The following is a 24257-nucleotide window of genomic DNA, read 5'->3' as shown; positions in this document are numbered from 1 at the left end:
GCTGATTGGTCAGAGAGCAGAATGTGAGTAAAACTAGGCCAATGAGAGACAGCCCTGGGACTTGGAGCAAAAATATTGGGTAAGAGGACTTCCCTGGTGGTACAGGGGATAAGAATCTGCCGGCTGATGCAGCGGACACAGGTTCGGTTCCTAGTATGGGAAGATTCCACATGCCACGGAGCAACTAAGCCTGAGCTCTAGAGCCTTTGAGCCGCTATTACTAAGCTCACTTGCCACACCTACTGAAGCCCAAGTGCCTAGAGCCCACGCACCTCAATAAAGAGTAGCCCCACTCACCGCAATTAGAGAACGCCTGCATGCAGAAAAAAAAAAAAAAAAAGAAATTGGGTAAAAGAATGTCTCTTTAGGAGCAGGAGAAAAGTTCCAGGCTGGTAGGACATAAGACTAGAGCTTTGTATAGTTATTTTGCCCCTGCCTGGGAGGGCCCTGCTAAGAGTGACTCTATCATGAAGGAAGCATGGAGAGATGGAAAGAAAGAAATCCCTAATGATATCTCCGAGAGCCTGGATACACCCAAACCTGAAGCATTGTATTATCTCTGGATATTTTTAGTTAATGGAACAAACATTCTTTTTTTTTTTTTTCCTTATGTGAGTTGGGATTCTATCTTTTGCATCCATAAAAGCCTGGATTGAATTAATATTCCCTGCCCATTGTGATGCTTGCGGCAGTCACTGTAAGTGGGCTAAAATCTAACAGCCATTCCTAATCTTCTCTTCTATGCCTGTACTCCTCGATAGAGGATGAAAAATCTAAATACATGCTTTCTCAGACTGCTTTGCAACTAAAGGTGGCCATGGAGCCAAGTTCTGGCCAATGAGACATAAGCAGATGCCTATCAGGGTGATTCTGAGAAATGTATTATTTTCTGTAAAAGAGAGAGATTATTACTTATGCTGCCTCTTCCCAAGGACTGTGTCGTATAGTTGTACTGATTGTGCTTTCTACAACATCAGAAGGCCCCATTTCCATAGACTACTTAGTAAACGCTGACCTCTACAGGGTGACACCACATACCATCTTGAACATAGACATGATGTCTGGAGCTGTGGCAGCCAGCTTATGACCATGAGGGAAAGGCCACGAGAATCACAGAGCTACTGAACCAGTACCCTGATGTAGCTGAGCAGCTTAATCAACAGGAACAGACTTAATAACTGAGCAAAAAAAAAAAAAAAAAAATTCCCTGTTTGTTCACCCATTGTGTGTGGGGCTTTCCAGTACTTGCGACCAAAGACAATCCTAACAGAACATCACCCTCGACTCACTCTTGTCGTAGACGGGCTCAGAGAGCACAGGGTCCATCCGGCGCATCTGTCCTTGCTGATCCCTGTATGAGGCCTGGAAGCAAATCCTCACAACATTCATGTCCACCTCCTGATGGTTCTTCAGGGACCCAGCTGTGGGGGAGATATGGGAAGGCTGACTGTGGGTGGTGGAGACCCTAGTAAGGGGATGGGGGACAAGGAAGGGATGGGGCTGGGGCAATGGTGGATACTGGAAAAGGCGAGGGGACGGGGTGGCAGAGGGGTGAGGAGTTTGGGAGGATGGGATGCTGAGCTAGGCACAGGGACTCACCGTTGTAGGGGTCAATGCCCAGCTGAATCTTCCGCTCAATGGCAGCCTCGATCTCCTTCTTCCTCACACACTGGATGCCCAGGTTGTTAAAGCTGAGTGGGGGAAGGGGTGACGGGAGGCACTCCTGAGAGGGCAGGTGTCACTCTGACCCACAAGACAGCTCTGGCAGATGCTGCTGCGGGGCTCACACCCTCAGAGGCCGAAGCTGCCTCAAGCCCAGGGTTCCCAGCACTGGGAGGGGACTGGGGCTCAAACCCTTAGCAGTATGGAGGATTCCTGAGAGAACTTGGGAGCACACCTTATCTTTATCACATGAAAGTATCAGTTAACCTCATTTATAAGAAGAAAACTGCCAATTAAACTCAAATGTGATATCAATTTTTAAAAAAACTCTCCAAAACAGCAGAGATCAAAACGCTGGATAATACCCCCTGTAGGTGATGTTGTAGAGCATCAGGCACTCTCACTCATTGCTGGAGGGACTGTAAATCACCCAAGTGATCACGTACTGGAAAACAACGTGGCAGTTTTCATTCATTCCACCAAGATTTCCTGAGCACCTACTGTGTGCCAGGGACTGTGCTAGGCACAGGGAACAGAGGGATACATCAGGGAACAAAAGAGAGAAAATCTCTGCTCTCACAGAACTTACATTTTCATTAAGTTTATAAATTGCTAAAAGTATAAATGCACAGATGTGGGGCCAACAATTTCATTTCTAGGAATCTATCCTAGAGAAGGGTATACATGAAACCGTTCATGAATAATAGCAACAGAGCAACAAGAGATTGGAATGAGTGCTCATTACTAAGAACACATTTGATTAATTGTTAACATCCATGCATTGGAATACTATGCAGCCAATAAAAAGGATAGGACAGTTCTAAATAGGAATTATCTCTCCGATGTATTAAAACATAAAAACAAGGTGCAACTGTCTCTACCATTCATAAGGGAATGACAAATATATATATATATATACAGGCATAGCACGTCTCTAGCTGCCTCCAAGAAGGGGCACTGGTGACCAGGGGGCCAAAGATGGAAGGAAATTCACTTTTCACTGCACACCCTTTCTGAACCTTTTACTTTTTAAAATTGAAAACATATAAATTATAAAGTGAAAGAAAGAATGGGCCTTGCAGTTAAGTCAGGTCTGGAGTCAAATCCCAGCTCTGCCACTGGCTATCTGGGCCCCTTTACTTCTCTGAGCCTTGGTTTTCTCCTCTACAAAGTGGGGATAAATAGAATGCATGTGAATGTGCATGCAGCAGGGTTCCAGGCCTAAATGAGACCCTCCACTGTTCCCAGACCTTGGTTTCCCCATCTAGGCAATGCAGTGGGGAGAGTCTGGATAAGCTGCCCCAGCCCTAAGGTTTTCTGGGGTGATCCTCAGCTCCTCAAAATCTCCATGACCAAGCATAAGGGGTCAGGGGTCAGGTACCTGTGCCGAGGGCTGACATGAGGCCGGAGCCGCACCCTGCAGACACCATCTGTGCAGTCTTTCCCCACGAGGCTGTGGGGATGAACTCGGTGAGGCCAGTCCTTCCACACCAGGCAGGCGGTCACCTCCACCTCCCGCAGCCCTCCACAGTCCCGGAGCTGCAGGAAGACGGGTGCTCTTGGGGTCCCATCGCAGACACCTGCACCCATCCAAGCCTCCTCTGGTACCTTCTCTCCCCCTCAATGATGGAAGTGTGTCGGTTGAAGACCTCTTTTAGATCCTAAACCCAAAGCTTCCAACCTGGGGACCTCATAACATGAGAGCTGACCCACAGATGCACTGTCTTTGGCCACTTGACTTAAAAAAAACGGATGCACACAAGGTCTCCAAGTGTGGTTCACAGATAGCAAACTAATAGTGGGCAGACCTGGTAGACACCACCTTAACCAGGCGATCAAGGTCAGCATCACCAATAAGGGGCCAACAGAGCACAGGCATCCTCTGTTGGGATGAATCACAAGCTGGAATCAAGATCGCCGGGAGAAATATCAACAACCTCAGACACACAGATGGTACCACTCTCATGTCAGAAAGTGAAGAGGAACTAAAGAGCCTCTTAATGAGGGTGAAAGAGGAGAGTGAAAAAGCTGGTTTAAAACTCAACATTCCAAAAACGAAGATTATGGCACCCAGTTCTATCACTTCATGGCAAATAGAAGGGGAATAAGTTGGAAACAGTGACAGATTTTTATTGTCTTAGACTCCAAAATCACTGTGGATGGTGACTGTAGCCTCGAAATTAAAAGATGCTTGCTCTTTGGGAGGAAAGCTATGACGAACCTAGACAGTGTATTAAGAAGCAAAGACATGACTTTGCTGACAAAGGTCTGTCTAGTCAAAGCTATGTTTCCAGTAGTCATGTATGGATGTGAGAGTTGGACCATAAAGAAGGCTCTCTTCTATGACAGCCCCTCCAGAAGTGCAACCCCAGAATCTAATCATGAGGAAATGTCATACAAGCCCTAACTGCAGGTCATCCATTCAGACATATCTGTGTCATGAAAGACAATAAAAAGATGAGTGAGGACCTCTCTGGTGGTCCAGTGACTAAGACTCTGTGCTCCTAATACAGGGGCTTGGGTTTGATCCCTTGTTGGGGAACTAAATCCCACACACCACAACTAAAACCCAGAGCAGCAAAAAAGAAAAAAAAAAAAGAAAGACAGGTGTCATATTTGAACAAAAAGAACAAAAATGTATTTTGATCTGCTGGTAGTTAAATAACGTATACATATGTCAAAATTCTTAGAGCTACACACTTAATATTTGATCAAACACAACTCAATTTCCAAAAAAATAGAGGCGAGAGACTCCAGAGACACAACCAAATGCAACATAGGACCCTAGACTGAGGAGGGAGAAATCATTATAAAACACATTTTGAGGGACTTCCCTGTGGTTAAGAATCCACCCGCCAATGCAGGGGACATGGGTTCTATCCCTGGTCCAGGAAGATCCTACATGCCTGGAGCAACTAAGCCCGGAGCAGCTAAGCACCGCAACTACTGAACCAGTGCTCTAGAGCCAGTGAGCTGCAGCTACTGAGCTGGTGCACCACAGCTGCCGAAGCCCTCAAGCCTAGAACCAGTGCTCCACCAGAAAAGAAGCTGCCAAATGGACAAGCCTGAGCACCACAACGAAGAGAAGCCCCCACTCACCGCAAATAGAGAAAGCCCGTGCAGAACAAAGACCCAGCATGGCCAAAACTCAATCAAGCCATATATCTTAAAAAAAAAAAAAATGGGGGGGAACAATTTGGAAATTCCAGCATGGACTATATATTAGATGATATTATGCTATATTATTGATTTTTTCTAGGGATAGTAATGCGTGTCGCAGCCATGCAGGACTTTATTTTTAGAAGATGCCCCCTTAAGTATCTACAGGTGAAATAACATGATGTTTACAACTCATCTGCAAATGGGTCTGCAAAAAAAGCGACGTGCATATCTGTGTGTGAGCACTACGCATGTGTACGTATGTTTGTGTGCGTGGAAAGAGGGTCAGATATAGCAAACTGAGGTAAAATTGAGGTCTGCTGGTGAATACAGGTGAAGGGTACACAGGTGCTTGTTGTACTATTTTTTAAATTTTTCTGGAGATTGCGATTGTTTTCATTCTAAATTCATCAAAATGTGTACATTAAGTGTGTAGTTTTTTGTATATCAGTTATACCTCAAAGAAAGAAACAAACAAGAAACCTAGAAAAAAAATTTAAAAGATTTTTTTTTTTTTTTCAAAATAAAAAGTTGGGGCGGGGTAGGGGAGGGAAGGACTGAGAGTTTGGGATTAGTAGATGCCAACTATCATATGTAGGATGGATAAACAATAGAGTCCTACTGGATAGCCCAGGGAACTATATTCAATATCCTGCGATAAACCATAATGAAAAGAATATATGTATAAATATATACATATGTGCTGCTGCTGCTGCTAAGTCGCTTCAGTCGTGTCTGACTCTGTGCGACCCCTGAGACGGCAGCCCACCAGGCTCCCCCGTCCCTGGGATTCTCCAGGCAAGAACACTGAAGTGGGTTGCCATTTCCTTCTCCAATGCATGAAAGTGAAAAGTGAAAGTGAAGTCGCGCAGTCGTGTCCAACTCTTTGCGACCCCATGGACTGCAGCCTACCAGGCTCCTCCATCCATGGGATTTTCCAGGCAAGTACTGGAGTGGGGTGCCATTGCCTTCTCCGATATACATATGTATATATAACTAAATCACTGATATACAGCAGAAATTAACACGATATTGTAAATCAACTATAATTCAATAAAATAAAATTTTTTTTTAAAGTTGGGGAAGGGACTTCCCTGATATTCAGTGGTTAAGACTGCGCTTTCACTGCAGAGGGCACAGGTTTGATCCCTGGTCAGGGAACTAAGGTCCCGACCACTGTGTAGCATGGCCAAAAAAAAGAAGTTGGGGAAAACTTGGAGCCTACATTTAAAACGTATGAGACATCATGTTATTCCAGATTTCCAGGTTCTCCTTTTTAAAAAGGAAGTTATGACAACTGGGGCTGGAATTCTACTCAGCAGCTACATGGAGCAGCAGACAGATACCAGCCCCGTGAGGCGGGGCCCAGACCCACTTGGTTTTCCTGGGTCACTCGCAGGGCTCTGCTGGTATCACAGAACCTCTAAAAAGTGTGATCTGAACATGTAAAGTGAAAAGTGAACGTTGAAAGTTGCTCAGTCGTGTCCAGCTCTTTGTGACGCCATGGACTATACAGTCCATGGAATTCTCCAGGCCAGAATACTGGAGTGGGTAGCCTTTCTCTTCTCCAGGGGATCTTCCTCAACCCAGGGATCGAACGCAGCTCTCCTGCATTGCAGGCGGATTCTTTACCAGCTGAGCCACCAGGGAAAGTGAACAGGTAAGCTGGTGCCTATAAACTACAATGAACAGGTGTGTCTCCGTGGACGAGTACTGCCCTCTAGAGGGTGTTTGTGGTACTGGTGACAATTTTGGTGATTGAGACACAGCAGGCAGTACACAGGGCCAGATACGCTACCCAGCCTGTGATAACCAGGACAGACCCACACAAATCCCATAAGACTTCTGAATATCCTGCCAGCATTCACATTGATGACAAGCCTGTTTGAAAAAGTCAGAAGCCAGAACCTCCTTCCGTTTTACATATATAGTATTTTTTTCCCAGGTGCCACAATGCAGGAGATCCCTGGGTCGGGTAAACTCCTGGAATAGGAAATGCAACCCGCTCCAGTATTCTTGCCTGGAAAATTCCGTGGACAGAGGAGACTGGTGGGCGGCAGTCCATGGGGTCGCAAAGAGTTGGACATGACTGAGCGACTGAGCGCACACGCACACATTTTTTCCCATAACTTCCAAATACACTGAAGTGTCAAAAACTGCAATGGCTATGTTAATTGAGAGAGGACTGGATTTCATTTAGACTGAGAATTATTCATGACTTTGGTGGCTTTTTCTTCCCTCAATATGCAGCTTGTGGGCTCTTAGTTCTTTGACCAGCGATTGAACTGGTGCCCCTGCAGTGGAAGCATGCAGTCTTAACCACTGGACCATCAAGGAAGTGAGTCACTACCAGTCATGGGCTAAACTGCACACTTCCAAAATTCATATGTTGAAGCCCTAGCCCCAGAGAGACAGACCCTGTAAGTGCTGTGCTTAGTCGTGTCTGACTGTTTTGTGACCCCATGGACTGTAGCACGCCAGGCTCCTCCGTTCATGGGATTTCCCCCAGGCAAGAATAGTGGAGTGGGTTGCCACTTTCTCCTCCAGGGGATCTTCCTGACCCAGGGATTGAACCCAAGTCTCTTGCATCTCCTGCACTGGCAGGTGGATTCTTTACCACTAGCACCGCCTGGGAAGCCTTATAGCCTTTGCTACTGCTAAGTCACTTCAGTTGTGTCCAACTCTGTGTGACCCCATAGACGGTAGCCCACCAGGCTCCCCCGTCTCTGGGATTCTCCAGGCAAGAACACTGGAGTGGGTTGCCATTTCCTTCTCCAATGCATGAAAGTGAAAAGTGAAAGTGAAAGTGAAGTCGTGTCCGACTCTTAGCGACCCCATGGACTGCAGCCTACCAGGCTCCTCTGCCCATGGGATTTTCCAGGCAAGCCTTTAGAGAGGTGAGTAAATTAATCAGCCTTTAGGATGGGGACTACCCTGATTTCTCAGACGATAAAGAATCTGCCTGCAATTCAGGAGACCTAAGTTGGATCCCTGGGTTGGGAAGATCCCCTAGAGGATGGAATGGCTAGCCCACTCCAGTATTCTTGCCTGGAAAATCCCACAGACAGAGAAGCCTGACGGGCTACAGTCCACAGGGTTGCAAAGACACGACTGAGTGACTGACACTTTCACTTTCACTTAGGGTGAGGACTAATCCAACCTGCCTCTTGGCCTTCTGTTCTGAAGTGAAAGTTGCTCAGTTGTCTCTGACTCTTTGCAACCCTGTGGACTGTAGCCCGCCTCTGTAGGGCTCCTCTGTTCATGGAATTCTCTAGGCAAGAATACTGGAGTGGGTTGCCATTCTCTAAGAAGAGGTAATCAACCGTGAATATTCATTGGAAGGACTGATGCTGAAGCTGAAACACCAATACTTTGGCCACCTGATGCAAAGAACTGACTCATTGGAAAAGACGCTGATACTGGGAAAGATTGAAGGCAGGAGGAGAAGGGGACGACAGAAGATGAGATGGTTGGATGACACCACTGACTCAATGGACATGAATTTGAGCAAACTCCAGAAGATGGTGAAGGACAAGGAAGCCTGGCATGCTGCAGTCCATGGGGTCGCAAACAGTCAGACACAACCGAGTGACTGAACGAGAGGAGGTAATTTGGATGCACAAAGAGACACCAGTGTGGACAAAAAGGAGAGACCAAGTGAGGAAAGAGAGAAGGCGGCCATCTACAAACCTAGGAGAGAGGCCTCAGAGGAAACCAACCCTACCAATAGCTCAGTTTTGGCCTTCCAGCCTCCAGAATCATGAGAAAATAAATTCCTGTGGTTCAAGGCACCCAGTCTGTGGGATTTTGTGAGGGCAGCCAGAGCTGAGTAATAAACCACCTTAACCACGGGATCCGATTCAGCGTCAGATATTAGGACAAACTGCCGCCCCACGTGCCAGGATGTCAGACTCTGAGAGGACCACGGCCTCACCGCTGGGGTATTCCCGCCAAAATTAATGACCTGATTTAACCTGGAAACAGCCAATACATCCAGAATGTGGGACATACTACAAAACACCTTCCCTGGTGGTCCAGTGGCTAAGATTCCGCACTTCCCAATGCAGGGGGCCCAGGTTCGACCCCTGGTCAGGGAACTAGATCCCACATGCTGCAACTAAAAATCCACGTGCCATAACTAAAAAAATCCCTCATGAGGCAACTAAAGAGCCTGCACACCGCAGTGAAGATCGAAGATTCCTCGGGCCACAACTAAGCTGTGCATAGCCAAATAAACAACAACAACAAAAAATGACACCTTTATGTCCTCCATAAACGTCCCTGTTCCGAAACGCAAAGGCAGCCTGAGAAACAAACCCAGTCACACTGAAGATGCCTGTCTTTGTTTCTTGAGGATTCTGGAGGCTGGAAGTCCAAGATCAAGGTGCCAGCACAGCTGGGTTCTGGTGAGGGCCTCTTTTGGGCGCAGGCTCTGTCGCCGTGTCCTCAGATGGGGGAAGGCTAAGGGCATTCTCTGCCTCATCTGTAAGGGCACTGATTCAAAGGCCTCGCCTCCTACTACCATCACCTGCAGAGTTGCGTGTGCTGTCATGTCCGACTCTTTGGGACCCCACGGACTGCAGCCCACCAGGCTCCTCTGTCCATGGCATTTTCCCCGGCAACAATACTGGAGTGGGTTGCCATTTCCTACTCCAACTTTTGGAGTTAGGGTTTGAATGTATGAATTGAGAGGGTACACAAACATTTAGACCTGACGACTAAAGGCAGGACTGGACTAGACTGGATATTAAACAAGTGGACCAAAGGGAAAAACTATAAAGGATATCTGGGGTCAGTGGGATCAATAGACTATGGACTTAACCTTAGAAGATATTGTTGCACGAATATTACATTTCTAGTATGTGATAAGAGTGTTGTCATTATACAGGTCCTACCTTGCAAAGAACAAGTCATGGCTTTTGAGAGATACAGGCAGAAACATTTTGAGTGAAGTACCATACCTCCAACTCACTTTCAAATTGCCCTCTATAAATGTCTATATAAAGAGAGAGGCAAGGGTGGGGTGAGAGGGAGGCTCAAGAGGGAGGGGATATATATATATGGTTATGACTGATTCACACTGTTGTACAGCAAAAACCAACATAACATTATAAAGCAATTATCCTCCAATTAAATAAAGAGAGAGGCATTGAGGGAGAAGAGACAGAAACATCTCACACGAGGAAGCTGGCACCAGCACGGGGATCAGAACAGGCATTCCTGAGGTGGGCTGAGGCCGCACAGGTAAATGGGGGTGACTGACTCTGCCAAAGCCTTTGACTGTGTGAGTCACAGCAAACCGTGGGAAATTCTTAAAGAGATGGGAATACCAGACCACCTGACCTGCCTCCTGAGAAATCTGTATGCAGGTCAAGAAGCAACAGTTAGAACTGGACATGGAACAACAGACTGGTTCCAAATCGGGAAAGGAGTATGTCAAGGCTGTATATTGTCACCCTGCTTATTTAATTTATATGCAGAGTACAGCATGAGAACTGCTGGACTAGATGAAACACAAGCTGGAATTAAGATTGCCGGGAGAAATATCAATAACCTGAGATATGCAGATGACACCACCCTTATGGCAGAAAGTGAAGAACTAAAGAGCCTCTTGATCAAAGTGAAAGATGAGAGTGGAAAAGTTGCCTTAAAACTCAACATTCAGAAAACTAAGATCATGATACCTGGTCCCATCACTTCATGGCAAATAGATGGGGAAACAGCGGAAACAGTGAGAGACTCTTTTTTTGGGCTCCTAAATCACTGCAGATGGGGACTATAGCCATGAAATTAAAAGACACCTGCTCCTTGGAAGGAAAGTTATGACCAACCTAGACAGCATATTAAAAAGCGGAGACGTTACTTTGCCAACAAAGGTCTGTCTAGTCAAAGCTATGGTTTTTCTAGCAGTCATGTATGGATGTGAGAATTGGACTCTAAAGAATGCTTTTGAACTGTGGTGTTGGAGAAGACTCTTGAGAGTCCCTTGGACAGCAAGGAGATCCAACCAGTCCACCCTAAAGGAAATCAATCCTGAATATTCATTGGAACGACTGATGCTGAAGCTGAAACTCCAATACTTTGGCCACCTAATGTGAAGAACTGACTCATTGGAAAAGACCCTGATGCTTGGAAAGATTGAAGGTTGGAGGAGAAGGGGACGACAGAAGATGAGATGGTTGGATGGCATCACCAACTCAATGGACATGAGTTTGAGTAAACTCCATGAGTTAGTGATGGACAGGGAGGCCTGGCATGCTGCAGTCCATGGGGTCGCAAGGAGTCGGACACGACTGAGCGACTGAACTGAACTGAACTGAACTTAAGGCTGCAGGTGGAAAGCACTTCAGGCAGGAGGAACAGCAGTAGCGAAGGCCTGATGGCCGGATGGTGGGGAGTGAGGGGGCTGGATGCGAGTGGGCAGCAGAAGCTGGACCAGGAAAGGTCTTAGAGGGACTTCCCTGGTGGTCCAGTGACTAAGATTCCATGCTCCCAATGCAGGAGGCCTGGGTTCCATCCCTGGTCAAGGAACTAGATCCGACATGCCACAACTAAGATGGAAGATCCCATGTGCTGCAACTAATACCTGGCACAGTTAAATAAATAAATAAATCTTTTTTTTTTAAACAAGAAATAAGCAAAGGTCTTAAAGGATCTTGGGCCTCCTCCTGAGGGCACTCTGGAGACAAAGGAGGATTCTAAGCAGGGGAGAGGAGCAGATGTGTAATTTACCAGCACCTCTCTGGCTGCCTCAGTGAAACCGGGAGGGAAATCTGGAGGGGACTGAGAGCTGGTCACTAGGGAGGAAGCTGGAGGTCAGGGAGCAGCTGGGCCTGGATCCAGCCCTAGTGGGATGGTGAGGACACAATTCAGGGTCCACAGACACTTGGGTAAAGATCCAGAAATACAAGAAGGCTCCGTATTGGAGAGGCATGAGGCACCATGCCTCTCAGACATCACTGGAAGAGACAGTCATGGGTGCAACCCCCGAGGAGGGCAACTTGGCAACGGCTGTCAAGTTGCCTTTGATAGGCCATCCCGCTTCCAGAAGTTTGGGGATTTTATTTTACTTTTTTTTTTTGCCATGCCACACAGTTTGCAGAATCCTAGTTCCCCAACGAGGGATTGAGCCTTGGGCCCTCAGGTAGGAAAACACAGAGCCCTAACCCCTGGACCACTAGAGAAGTCCCTGTTATCACGTTTTGTAGAGAAGGCACAGAGGGACTGAGCAACCTGCCCGAGGCAGCACAGCTGGCAGATGGTGCAAGCAGGATTCGAACTCAAGCACTCTGATTCTTACTGTGAACCAAGAGGCTACACTGCCTTTACAGCAATGATTTTGATCAATACTGTCATATTGCCAGGAAGAAGGTCTTTCTTTGAAAACTCTTTAAATTGAATGCCAAGTAACAGTGGTATCTGGAGAAGGAAATGGCAACCCACTCCAGTATGCCTGGAGAATTCCATGGACAGAGGAGCCTGGCGGGCTACAGTCCATGGCATTGCAGAGTTGGACATGACTGAGCATGACTAACACACACACACACACACACACACATACACACACGGGCACACACACACAACAGTGGTATCATCTACCCCAGCAGTAGCAACAACAATAACCACCATAGGTACTTCTTCCTTGGCGCAGTGGATAAGAATCTGCCTGTCAGAGCAGGGGACAGGAGTTCAATCTCTGGTCCGGAAAGATCCCACATGCTGTGGAGCAACTGAATCTGAGGGCCTAGAACCCCTGCTCCACAACAGGAGAGGCCACCGCAATGAAAAGCCCACACCCCAACTAGAGAGTAGCCCCACGCTCGGCAACTAGGGAAAGCCCACAGCAAGGAAGACACAGTGCAGCCAAAAATAAATAAATAGATGAAATTTTAAAAACAACCATCATCATCATAAAAATGCACAAATAAAGAAATTCGCGCATGTGACTCCTGGGGGCAAGAGAATCGCAGTCCCCACCCCACCCCCCGCCTCCCCCCACTCCCGGTGCCCATACCCCTCTGCCTACCTCGATGGCGGGCAGCGTCTTGCTGGCTTCCGTGCTGCTCTCCCCGAGGATGCTGCCGGCCGAGCGGCCCTCGCACTCATAGCGGAAGCGCATGCCGCGCTGCTTGGGCTGCTCGGTGATGACCAGGTGCGGCCGCGGCCCGGCACCCGCGGCCGGGGGCACCAGCCGGCCCAGGGTGCAGCCCCAGGGCGGCGGCGTGGCAGGGGGCGGGGGCGCCGCTGGGCCCAGGGTGACGGTGCTCAGGGAGGCCGCCCCGCGAGATACCAGGCGTGGCAGCCCCTCGGGGCCGGGCTGCGCCCCCTCCAAGCCGAAGCCATTCTCCTTGATGTACTCGTCGATGATCTCTGCGGGAGAAGCCAAAACTGGGGGTGACGCTGATTGTTAAAAGAAAAGGCTTGTTTAATCCCCTGACTTTTGCCACCCTCTCCATTTCCCGTCCATTCGTTTCTTCAAGACAGATTTCTTGTGGGTTTCACACACACAGAGTAGGGGCTTCAGCTCTGAACACACAAAAAAGCCCCTGCCTTCCTTCTTGCAAATAGACCCCCAGCATGCCCAGTTCTTAAGGCCCTGGGGGGTCCGCCTGGTTTCTCCTTCTCCTGCACCCTCGTGTCCACTAGCCTCCGAAACGGTTCCTGCACCCATGCCTCCATCACCTCTCACCTGGATCAAGGTAAGACCAAGTCACAGGCACCCCTGCCTCCATCTTGCCCCATTTAATAACAACAATAACAGCCAGTCTGCTGAAGCTTCATCTCAGAAAGGAGCATCACCATCCAGCGATCAAGCTGGAAGGAGGCCATGTTTGTCAGTGGCTCAGGATCCCATATCCACTAGGTCCAATCCATGATCTTTTCCTGCACGCGTGTGTGTGTATGCTAAGTCTTCAGTCACGTCTGACTCTTTGCAACCCTATGGACTGTAGCCCACCAGGCTCCTCTGTCCATGGGATTTCCTAGGCAAGAATATTGGCGTGGGTTGCCACTTTCTCCTCCAGGGGATCTTCCTGACCCAGGGATCGAACCCGCATCTCTTGCATCTCCTGCATTGGCAGGAGGATTCTTTACCACTTAGCACTACCTGGAACTCTCTCTCCTGCCTCTCCCTTGAATATACATGTATAATCCCACCACTTCTCCCACCCCCACTGCCTCCTCCCTGGGCCGCCCTCCATCCTTTTCCATCTGATCACGGCTCCTGGTCCCCACCTCCCCTCTTCCAGTGTATCCACCACACACAGCCAGAGGGATCTGATATCAGACCCTGTCCTCATATGCACAGAAACCTCTAGTGGCTCCCATCTCCCTACGAGTCAATCAACAGCTTCCCCATATAAAACTCCCCCCAGACTCCATTCATCTCAGGAAAACAAGACAAAACCCACACCCCTGGCCTTGGCCACAGAATCCTGGCTGTCCTGGGCCTCTTGCCTCCCACGGCTCCCTCTCACCACATTCTGGTCTCTCTTGTGTTGCACCTACCAAGCCCGGCCCTCTTCGGGGTGTTGAACTGGTTCCTCCATCTGCCCGGTCCCCCTATTTGAACCATGCTGGCTCCTTCTCGTCCTTCCAATCTCAGTTCACCTCTTCAGAAAGGCCTGATCTAACATATTTTCCCCAGGCCCCTTCCTGTTTATTTCCTTCAGAAGCCTTAGCCCGATCTAACATCATTTTGTTCTTTATTCCTTTTCCTTTGGTCTCTGCCACTAGAGTATCAGCTCCAAGAGGGCAAAGGCTTCGGTTCGGGGCCAAATCCACAGCACGTGCTCCATATAATGCACTCAAGGAATGAACAAAAGTTGTAGTAATAGTAACTAATATTAAAGGCAGCTGGCATATGCAGAATTTTCACAAGTGCTGCTAAGTACCCTGGGAGCACATGACTGTTAAAATCCCCCAGCAGTCCCGGAAGTCACACCGTGACCTCCCTGCCAACAAGGAAAGCCAAGATCCCCCTCTGTGAGCACTTGGGACTCTTAAGCCTCCCCCCGCAGACCACCCTGTGATACTTACCCAGTTCATCTGTGGAAGGAAGAGAAAGAGAAAGGTAAGAAAGGTGAGGTCCAGAAAGTGGTCAAGACTTTCATGTTTTAAGACAGACCCCCCCAACCCCCTCCCCTCCTGGAACCCTTCCCTCTTCCTCCATCCTGAGAAATCCTGGGATATTAAGCCCCAACCCCCACCTCTCACTCCTGGCCTACTTTCCCTTCAGCTCCCAATGTTGGGGTCCTAGGGTTAGGCTACCCTCAAATGCCTCCCCTCAAAACATTTAGACCAGGGATTAGGAAACATTGTTGAAAATCTGATGAAAAGCCAAGGGTTTTATCACCAGGGGAAAAAAAAAAGGGACACCTAAGATTCTAAACAAGGGAAATCCCTAGAGGTTTGGTCATTAGAACTCTGTGCTTTCACTACCAAGGGTCCAGGTTCGATCCCTGGTTGGGGAATTAAGATCTCACAAGTTCTACAGCTCAGCAAAAAAAAAAAAAAAATTCTAAACAAAATCTAGACCCCAAGATATCACTTGCTGGTGTCTGAAGCTCCAGGGAGGCTGATCCTCCACCCCCAAGCAACCACCTGCTCTGCATCCCATGCTGGTCCCCCAGCGGTGCCCACCTGGGATCCAGGATTCACCCCTACTTCCTAAGGAGGGAATAACAGCAATGCTGAGGAAGCCCCTTATCACCTCCTCAGGAAAGCTCAGCCCTGGAAGGGACCATGGCGGATCGAAACCAACCTCCCACCATTCCACAGACATAGAACAACGGGAGCCCTGAGGGAGCAAGCAAGCCTGGAGGGTCACACAGCCAGGGAGGGCGGGCAGGGTCCAGGTGCCCCATCCACGGTGGCCTGCGCTGGCGACTGGCGGCTGGATTATCGCCAAGCTGCTCAGCTGCCAGATCTGTCCTCCTCCTCCACTCTCTGGGAGTGGCTCCTGGCAGCCAGACCTTTGCTCCTTGGAAAGCAAGCAGTCTTCCTACACTTCTTATCTCATGTGATCTGTGAAGTCAGCAAGGTGAGGAAGACACCCCCACTTGGTAGATCGGGACACTGAGTCTGGGAGAGAGGAGGGGACATGCTGTCGCTCAGTGGCAGGGCCAACGTCAAGTCACTTCAACTTGGAAACACCTTCTCAGGCGTCCGTGCTGGATAACCTGGGGCTCCAAAGATGACTTAGCCTGTGTCTGAGCCCTCAAGGAGCTCCCAGGCCGCGAGGGGAAACTGAGGCCCGGGCAAATTTGACTGAAGCTCTGGAGTGCTTCAGTTCAAATCCTGGCTCTATTCCTTGCTATGTGCTAATGTGGCCTTGAGCCCATTACTTAACTTTTTGTTGTTGTTGTTTAGAATTTGGGATGTTTTAGTTGAGGCATGTGAACTCTTAGTTGTGGCATGTAGGATCTAGTTCCCTGACCAGGGGTGGAACCCGGACCCCCTGCATTGGGAGTGCAGAGTCTTAGCCACTGACCACCAGCGAAGTGAAAGTCACTCAGTCGTGTCCAACTCTTTATGACCCCATGGACTGTCCATGGAATTCTCTAGGCCAGAATACTGGAGTGGGTAGCCTTTTCCTTCTCCAGGGGAAGTCCCTTAACCTCTCCTTGTGCCTTGGTTTCTTCATCTATAAAATGGGACATAATAATAATGCTCCTCTTGTGGGGCTGTTGTGAAAATTAAATGAGCTGATACGCAGCAAACACTGAGAACTGCCATGATAGTAGGTGATACAGAAATGCTGGCTAGTGTTGGGTAAGGCGTCAGAGACATTATTTTATGAATTTGGGGAAATTGCTTCTGCTCTCTAGGCCTCAGTTTGTCTGTCTATAAAATGGGGAGGTTGGAAGACATCATATCAGAATATCAGATGTGGAGTCACACAAATGTCAGTTTGAATCCCAGCTGTCACTTGCTGGCTGTGTTGCCTTGGGCAAGTCGCCTAACTTCTCTTGAGCCTCCTTCTCTATAAAATGAGCTCTGATGTATCTCAGGCATTAGCATGAGGATTTAGAAGCACACTGGGAAATTGCTTAGTATAGAATCTGAACACTTCAGGCCCTTCATAAAGCTTAGTTATTAGGTTTTTTTAAATTATTATTATCTAAAATCCTCTTTCAGTCAGGAAATGTTAGGGATTTCTCCTTATTCAGGGTCTGCTCAAATACCAACCTACCCCAGCCAACCTCCTACACAAACTTGCCACCATTCAGGGGCAGCCACTGAAGCACACTTGAGCAGCTGTCTTTCTCACCACTTGCCTCAGGGCCTTTGCACAGGCTAGTCTCTGCCAGAATGCCCTTCCTTCAGTTCTTTGTATGCCTCCTTCTCCACTTTCAGGTCCCCATTCAAATGTCACCTCCTAGATAGGTCTTCCCTGACTCCTTTATCCAAAGTAACCCCCAGAACCTCCACTCCAGTCACCCATAGTTAGATGCCTTGGTTTTATCATTTTCATGACACTCGTTAGGATTTGACATGACCTTATATTACAGTGATTCGTATCAGCTGTAGACTGTGAGCACCAGAGAGGAGGAAACACGTCTGCCCCTCCCCACTATACCCAGGGCTCAGTATGTGTCTGGTCCATCAAAATGAGGGAAAATTTCCCTCCATCTCAGTTCTCCCATCCCCACCTTGCTATTTAGGTGTCACTGATCCCAAGATTTGTTTATAGCCTTTATCACATTTTACAATCCTACAGTTAATTCATTGTGCACCTAGCTGCCTCCACGGAGCACTATGAGGGCACAGCCAGGGTTGTCTCAGTTACTGCTGAGTCCTCAGCACTGCCTCACACAGGGCCAGGTAAGGAATAGGCACTCAATATTTATTGAATGGATTATGGCAAAAATTACTCTTAATTGAAACCAAAGATCTAGGTCTTGGGTCAGAAAAATCTCAGCCTTGTTCCTGCCCAGAAGCAGTGCTTGGGAGGACCTGTTTCCAGTGCAGCTCCCACCTTTCAGAATCTCCCACTCAGAGATCTGTTAGAGAACCCACAGGCCCTCCTCCACAGCCATGCCAGCACTTCTGGGGTCCATCCCAAGATTCTACCTCCAGAGAGAGGTTCAGACCCAGCCCTCAGGGGCCACGGATTCAATTCCTGACCTGCAAATTCCAGCACACTTATGAGAAAGGATGTCATCCTTTGGCCATGGTTCTGTATTTCCTTGGTCAGCGCTGTATATTGGGTGCTTTTTTTTTTTTTTTTTTTTTTGCTGCATGACACGTGGGATCTTAGTTGCTCAACCAAGGATCGAACCATGCCCCCTGCAGTGGAAGTGTGGAGTCTCAACCACTGTACCGCCAGGGAAGTCCCATGAATTTTGGATGGCACCGAATGGAGGGGCAGTATAGACTAGTGGTTCTGAGTATCTCTTGAGAACTTGCTAGAAATGCACATTTCCAGAGCTCATCCTGGACCCACTGAATCAGAAATTCTGGAGGTGGAGCCCAAAGATTTGTTTTTAACAGCTCTCTGCTACTGCTGCTGCCAAGTCACTTCAACTCTCTGGGTGATCCTTAAATGTGTGCCAGATATTGCTTTAATACTGTCATTGTTTTAATACTAGTACTGTTTAGCTGTTATCAGCTCATTGACTCATCTTGGTCCCTCTAAAAGGGAGGCATTGATATCATGCCCATTTTACAGATGAGAAAAACTGAGGCCCAGAGAGGGGAAATGACTTGCAGACAGACATTCACACAGTGAAGGAGTGGTGGCACCAGTATATAATTATTACCCCCTGCACTATGATAGTGAATCTCTAAAGAGGACTCTTAGAAAGCGAGTAAGTGGTTAGTTATACTTGCCCAGCTCCTTATCACCTGGGAGGTAGGGGCATCTGGGGACCCCCATCTCAACGGGCAGGGAGGGACACAGGCTGAGGAAAGCTGAGGTGGACCTCTGCAAAACCCCCCAGACAGAGGCGTGCACAATGCCACCTCCATAGGATTCCCTCTGCCCCGTCCTGAGAGTGCAGACGGGCAGCAACTGTGGAGGGCTGCTCACCCGTGGTCCTGGAAACGGCGAGAGAGAGCGAGGAGAGATCAGCGGACCCTGCAGGGAAGGAAGCATGTTTCAGGAGGTGATGAAGATGCGGCGGGAAAACCAGAGAATCTTCCAAGCTCCACCCCGTTCCTCTTCTGGCACCGCCTCTTTGGGTCAGGCCCCTCACTCTTGGCTTGCCTGGTCTGGCCTTACTTCCTTAACTCGTGGACAGGTTCTCTACTTTCTCTCAGTCACCCTACCCTTCGTCACACTCAGACCCTGCTCCTTCTCTCCGTTAAAAAGGCTGAGAAGGGCCTGAAGGAGCCCTTATCAACCTCAGTTAGAAAAGCCCCAACCCCCTCCCTTATTTCAGGGTCAGACCCTACCCTTCACTTTTCCAGTGTCAAGCCAGTCTTCTCCCTCTCAGACCCTGCCACTTCTCTCCTGAGGCAAGCCCCACCTCCTCTTTCTTCTCTGAATCAGACCCCGCCCTCTTTTTTTCAGAACAGGCCCTCCCCCTTCGCTCTCTGCCCGAGTCAGGCCCCGCCCCTTCTCTCTATCCGAGTCTGTCCCCGCCCCCTATCACCGTAAGCCCCGCCTCTTACTCTGAGTAGGCGAGAGCTTGCTTCCTTCTTTGCGTTAGGCCCCGCCCCCCTCATCGCACTAATCTAAGACCCCGCCCCCTTCTGGGAGCCAGGCCCCTCCTTTTTCTCCCTCTCTGCGTCTGGCCACGCCCAATCCCTCAGGAACGGCTTCCGCTCCTCCTTCTCGGCGTCAGGCCCCGCCCCTCCCTTCTGTCGTCGGGTCCCGCCCCCTTCTTTGCCTCAGGGTCAGGCCCCGCCCCCTTCTCACTCTATAGTGGGACGCCTCTCTCTTACCTTGGAATGGACCTGGTCACCATCCTCTGCCTCCTTCCTTCCCTTTGATATAGTGTCCCCAAACCCTCACACTCTCCCCGCAAAACCCCTGGACTCCTGTAGGAACTCCCAGACTACTCCGGGACCCCCAGAACTCCCGCGTCTCCAGTCCCACCCCAGACTCCTCTCCTGATCCCTGGCCCCGCTTACCCAAGGGCCCGAGCTCCGGCGCAGCGGACGATCTGGCGACGCGGCGACTCGGCATGGCCCAACCAGTGGGGACTGACGGCCCGGAGGCCAGCCCAGACCAAAACACACACACGCGGGCGGGCAGAGCGGCCAGGTGGCACGGTCTGGCGGACGATCGCGGGTCGGGAGAGCGGCGCAGGGGCTGGGGCCTCAGGCCGGGCTGGACGCGCGGCGCCCGGGGCTGCGGGGGGCGCCGGGCCGGGCCGGGCGGGCGGCGGGCGGGGGCGGGGCGGCGGAATTCCCCGGCGCCGCCGGCCTGCGCGTTCATTGGCCCGCACCCCGTCGTTACGTCACGCCAGGGGAACGGGAAAACCCCCACGCGTCACGTGTCTTCGGGGGTGGGGCCGGCCGGGAAGAGGAGGCTGGGCTCACCCGAGGGGCCCGACCAGCGACGATGCCCATTACCCAGGCCGAGACCACTGAGTCCGCTTGGAGCCACTACCTAACCTACCCATGTAGCAAATTAGGAAACTGTGACCAGCCTCCCCAAGTCTGCCAACCGGCCTTGACCTGTTTCTCTGGCTGGAAGGGAAGCTTCGGGATGAGGAGGTTACCAGGGCTCCATAGCTGCCCTGATGATAAACTTTTCGAAACTTCCCATGGTCTCTCTACACCTCAGTTCCTTCAACTGAGTCAGTCGTTGAAGATACTTAAACATTTAAAGCTACGGTGTCAACTCTAGGATTTGTCTGTTTTGTTCCTTGCTGTATCCCCAGCACCTAGAACAGCACCTGAAAAACAGTAGGTGCCCAATAATGTTTACTGAATGAATGGATGGATGTTTCATTCCTCCCCATAGCTGCCTTAGGTTTTCTAACAGCCCACAACACTTTCAGCTCCAAGGCTCAATAACTGTCTGGGAAAGATAACAGCATAGACCCCAGGGTACATGAGTTGAGTGCCTGACCCCTGGGCTTACCTGGGGGCCTCACCAATGCCTCACACCTTGCACCAGTATCAGAGAAAGGTGAGATAATTGGAACTAATGGAGAGAAGAGGAGATTGAGGCTCAAAGAGGGGCAGCCAGTTGGTTAGATCATGTCAAGCCTATTCATTAGGTCACAGCTTGGACACCAAGCGCCCTCAGGTCACAGAGCCCAGGTTTGACATAATATGTCTGCTTGTGAAAATTTTGAGTGTTCCACCTCTTCTCTTCATGGCCCACATGGACTCACTGATTCAGTTGACATACACTTACTGAGCACCTGCTGTGTGCCAGAGCCTGCACTGGGTACCAGGGCACCCAAGCCAGCCCTGGAACTGCTCATGGGAGGCAGGAGAGTCCACTGTAGTTCTCAAGGTGTGGCCTTAAGCCTTCTGGTGATATGAAGTCAGCTTAAGTTGGAGTACTGCTATAAAGCCAAATAGGGAGCAGACATTTTCTGCAATGGCTGGATAGCAAATTTGTTCTGCTTTAGGCTTTGAGGATCAGACGTCTCAAAACTCCACTCTGCCATAGCACTGCTGCTGCTAAGTTGCTGCTAAGTCGCTTCAGTCATGTCCGACTCTGTGTGACCCCAGAGATGGTGCCCACCAGGTACCCCCGTCCCTGGGGTTCTCCAGGCAAGAACACTGGAGTGGGTTGCCATTTCCTTCTCTGCCATAGCACAAAAGGCGCCAAAGACCATACAGAAACAATGAGCATGACTGTGCTCCAATAAAATATTATAAGCCACTGCAATTTGAATTTTAACTTTCATGTGAAACAACATATTGAGATTTTTCTCCAACTACTTAAAACATGTCAAAATTACAGAAAAATTCAAAATGCTGTTTTGGGCCTGCAGGCTGTAGTCTGCGTATGACAAGGGCATTGCTAGAAGGCTATGATTTGAAGGTTCAGAATCAGGCTGCCAAGTTACAATCCTAGGTCTCCCACTTACTAGATCTTAGGAAACTGACTTCATCTCTCTGAGCCTGTTTCCCCTTCTGTAAAATGGGTCTAATAATATGATGGTTGTGAGGATTAAATACTAACAATAGTTGACACTTGTATAGAGCTCTTCCATGTGCTAGGCACTGTTCTAGCACTTTATGTCACATTACTTTGTCTGACTTTGGACAAATTAATTTCTCTGGTTTTTCAGTTTTCTCATCTGCTCTTGTGAACTATGACTAACAAGAGTTATTGCACACAGGGTAATAATACCAGGCACTCTTCCAAAAGCTGGGGACACAGCAAGCAACACAATAGTAAAAAGCCCCTGCCATCATGGCACTGAAATCCAAGCCGGGGGAGAGACAGCTGGAAAAGAGATAAGCAAATACGTGTCTCATGGTGACGATAGTATTACAGAAGATTAAAGCAGGATACAAGGATTGAGTATGAGGGTAGCATTTGGGTTTGGAAGTTCAGGGAGGGTCTGAGGTGACATCTGAGCAGATACCTGAAATGGTGAAGGATCCATGTGGATGTCTAGGTTAAGAGTGTTCAAGGCACAAGGAATGGCAAGTGCAAGGGCTCTGAGGTGGGAACACGCACGGCATGTTCAGAGAACAGCAAGGTCGTGAGGGACTGCTGGGGAAGCAGTGGAGATGAGGCAAGAGCCATGGTCCGCAAGGTGACGGGGCCATTGGGTACCGAAATTTAATGAAGAGAACCACGTACAGCTAGACTAGAACTTGCGTCATGGTAAACAGTGTTGGATAGTGGCTCCTATGCGTAGGGCCGGTTAGTCCACCTGCTTCCCTTCTGCCCCATGAGATGTCAGGGTTCACAACGCTTTTGTTGGGTGAATGACTGAAAGGACGTGTCAGAAACCCTCAGCTTGGGGCTCTGAGCCCCACGAGGGCAGGCCTGGGCTTGTTCTGACCCCTATTGTGTGCACAGAACTCCCCCCTGCTCAGAGCAGTGTCCAGGGGAAGGGCTCAGGGAACATTTGTTGACCGACTGTATGTTAGTCTCTCCACTGGTGTCTTAAAACAGGTCCCATCTAGGTCTATACTTCTGGATGTGTGCCTGTGAGAGTCCGAATTGTGCAAACTTATGCACTCAGCAAACATTCAGTGACTGCTCTGTGCCATGGACACAGCAATGGCCAAGGCAGCTCTGAGACTCACAGGGCTCAGTCCAGGTGGTGGACACTACCTGTCCCCAGGTAGTGATGAACTTTAGCAGGCAGGGCTGGGATGTGCGACCAGGAAGCTGGTGGCGGGGTGCGGGGGGGGGGGGGGTGTCTGTCCCAGAGGAGGTGGTCAGGAAGGGCTTCCTGGAGGAGCTATGGAGCTACAACCTGGAGGATGCATAGGGTAAGATGAAGGCTTGTGTGCCTGGAGGCATGTCTCAGGTAAGGGAACAGTGCCAGAGGGTTAGAGGTCACAGCTAGTTACAGCAAGGAAGATGAGGCTATAAGGGTTAAGAAGCCCCCTCCCGACAAGTGTTCAGCACTGTTAGCAGCCTGGGCTCTTCTCCCAAGCGTATTGGGGAGTCATGGTAGATTCTGAACAAGTGAGCAGGGTCAGGTTTGTGCTTCACAAAGCTCTGGCTGCTCAGGACTTTCCTGGTGGTCCAGTGGTTAAGACTCCATGCTCCCACTGCGGGGAGCATGGGTTTGATCCCACATGCCACGCAGGGTAACAAAAAAAGAAACAAGAAAAGTTCTGGCTGCTGGATGAGGAGTGAATGGGTAAAGGGGAAGGGCAGGAGACCAGGGAGGAGGCTGAGTGGGGACCCCAGGGTAATGAGGAGCCTAGACCAGGTGGTCTCAGTGGAAGCAGTGAGAACCCCAAGCAATTGTGGGGTACACCGATGGGTCTTGCCAAAGGCTGTGGGATGAGGATTTGGGGCTTTCTCCTAGGGAAGTGGGTGCGGGGGTGACGCACAGCAGGAGAGGGAGTGGAGTAGCTGCCTGAGGGGTGGAACCTGCAGTGTGTGCACACGCGCCTGTGTACACAGGTGGAGCTCTGTACACACCTCCTGGATGCCCTGCCTCGCTCTGCAGGGCACCGTGGCAGAGCTTCTAAGCCCCAGGGCTCCTCTCCTAGAACTACTGATGAGAACACCCATGCAAATAAACAAATAAGAGGAAACCTGGGAACGTGGGGTGCCAACTCCTGGGAGTGCAGGGACGCCCAGGGGCCTCAGTCCCCTCACCGACAAAGTGGGTGAACCAGTACCCAGTCTGTTGGGAAGGCAGGCACACCACACACCAAGACTCTGGCTGGGTCCTTGGCACAGGCAGCCCTGAGGGTGCTGATGGCACCCCAACAGTTATGGATGCCACAGCCTGGCACCGTTCTGAGCCAGGATTCACCCTCAGGGTCCCCCTGGAGACGAGCTCTTAAGCCCAGAAGCAACGTCAGGCAGCCAGGGTCCCAGG

The 24257-nt window shown here is 49.8% G+C and overlaps 1 protein-coding gene across 1 annotated transcript in view; it reads right to left on the bottom strand.

Moving 5' to 3' along the window:
• The window catches only part of RELB (RELB proto-oncogene, NF-kB subunit), a 31792-nt gene extending 8714 nt beyond the window's left edge, over positions 1 to 23078 (bottom strand). The window contains exons 1-7 of the mRNA XM_055551887.1: positions 19900 to 23078; positions 18854 to 18901; positions 14860 to 14868; positions 12848 to 13191; positions 3044 to 3201; positions 1600 to 1691; positions 1290 to 1421 (exon numbers count right to left, since the gene is read on the bottom strand). Of these exons, the coding sequence (XP_055407862.1) occupies positions 1290 to 1421; positions 1600 to 1691; positions 3044 to 3201; positions 12848 to 13191; positions 14860 to 14868; positions 18854 to 18901; positions 19900 to 20206 (1090 nt within the window). The 5' untranslated portion in view covers positions 20207 to 23078. The remainder of the gene's footprint in view (positions 1 to 1289; positions 1422 to 1599; positions 1692 to 3043; positions 3202 to 12847; positions 13192 to 14859; positions 14869 to 18853; positions 18902 to 19899) is intronic.
• Positions 23079 to 24257: the final 1179 nt, after the last annotated feature.

This window comes from Bubalus kerabau, chromosome 17 (assembly GCF_029407905.1).
Source record: "Bubalus kerabau isolate K-KA32 ecotype Philippines breed swamp buffalo chromosome 17, PCC_UOA_SB_1v2, whole genome shotgun sequence".
In the NCBI taxonomy this organism is placed as follows: Eukaryota; Metazoa; Chordata; class Mammalia; order Artiodactyla; family Bovidae; genus Bubalus; species Bubalus kerabau.
Note: the sequence above shows the minus strand (reverse complement) of the source record. Positions and strands in the feature narration are given on the sequence as shown.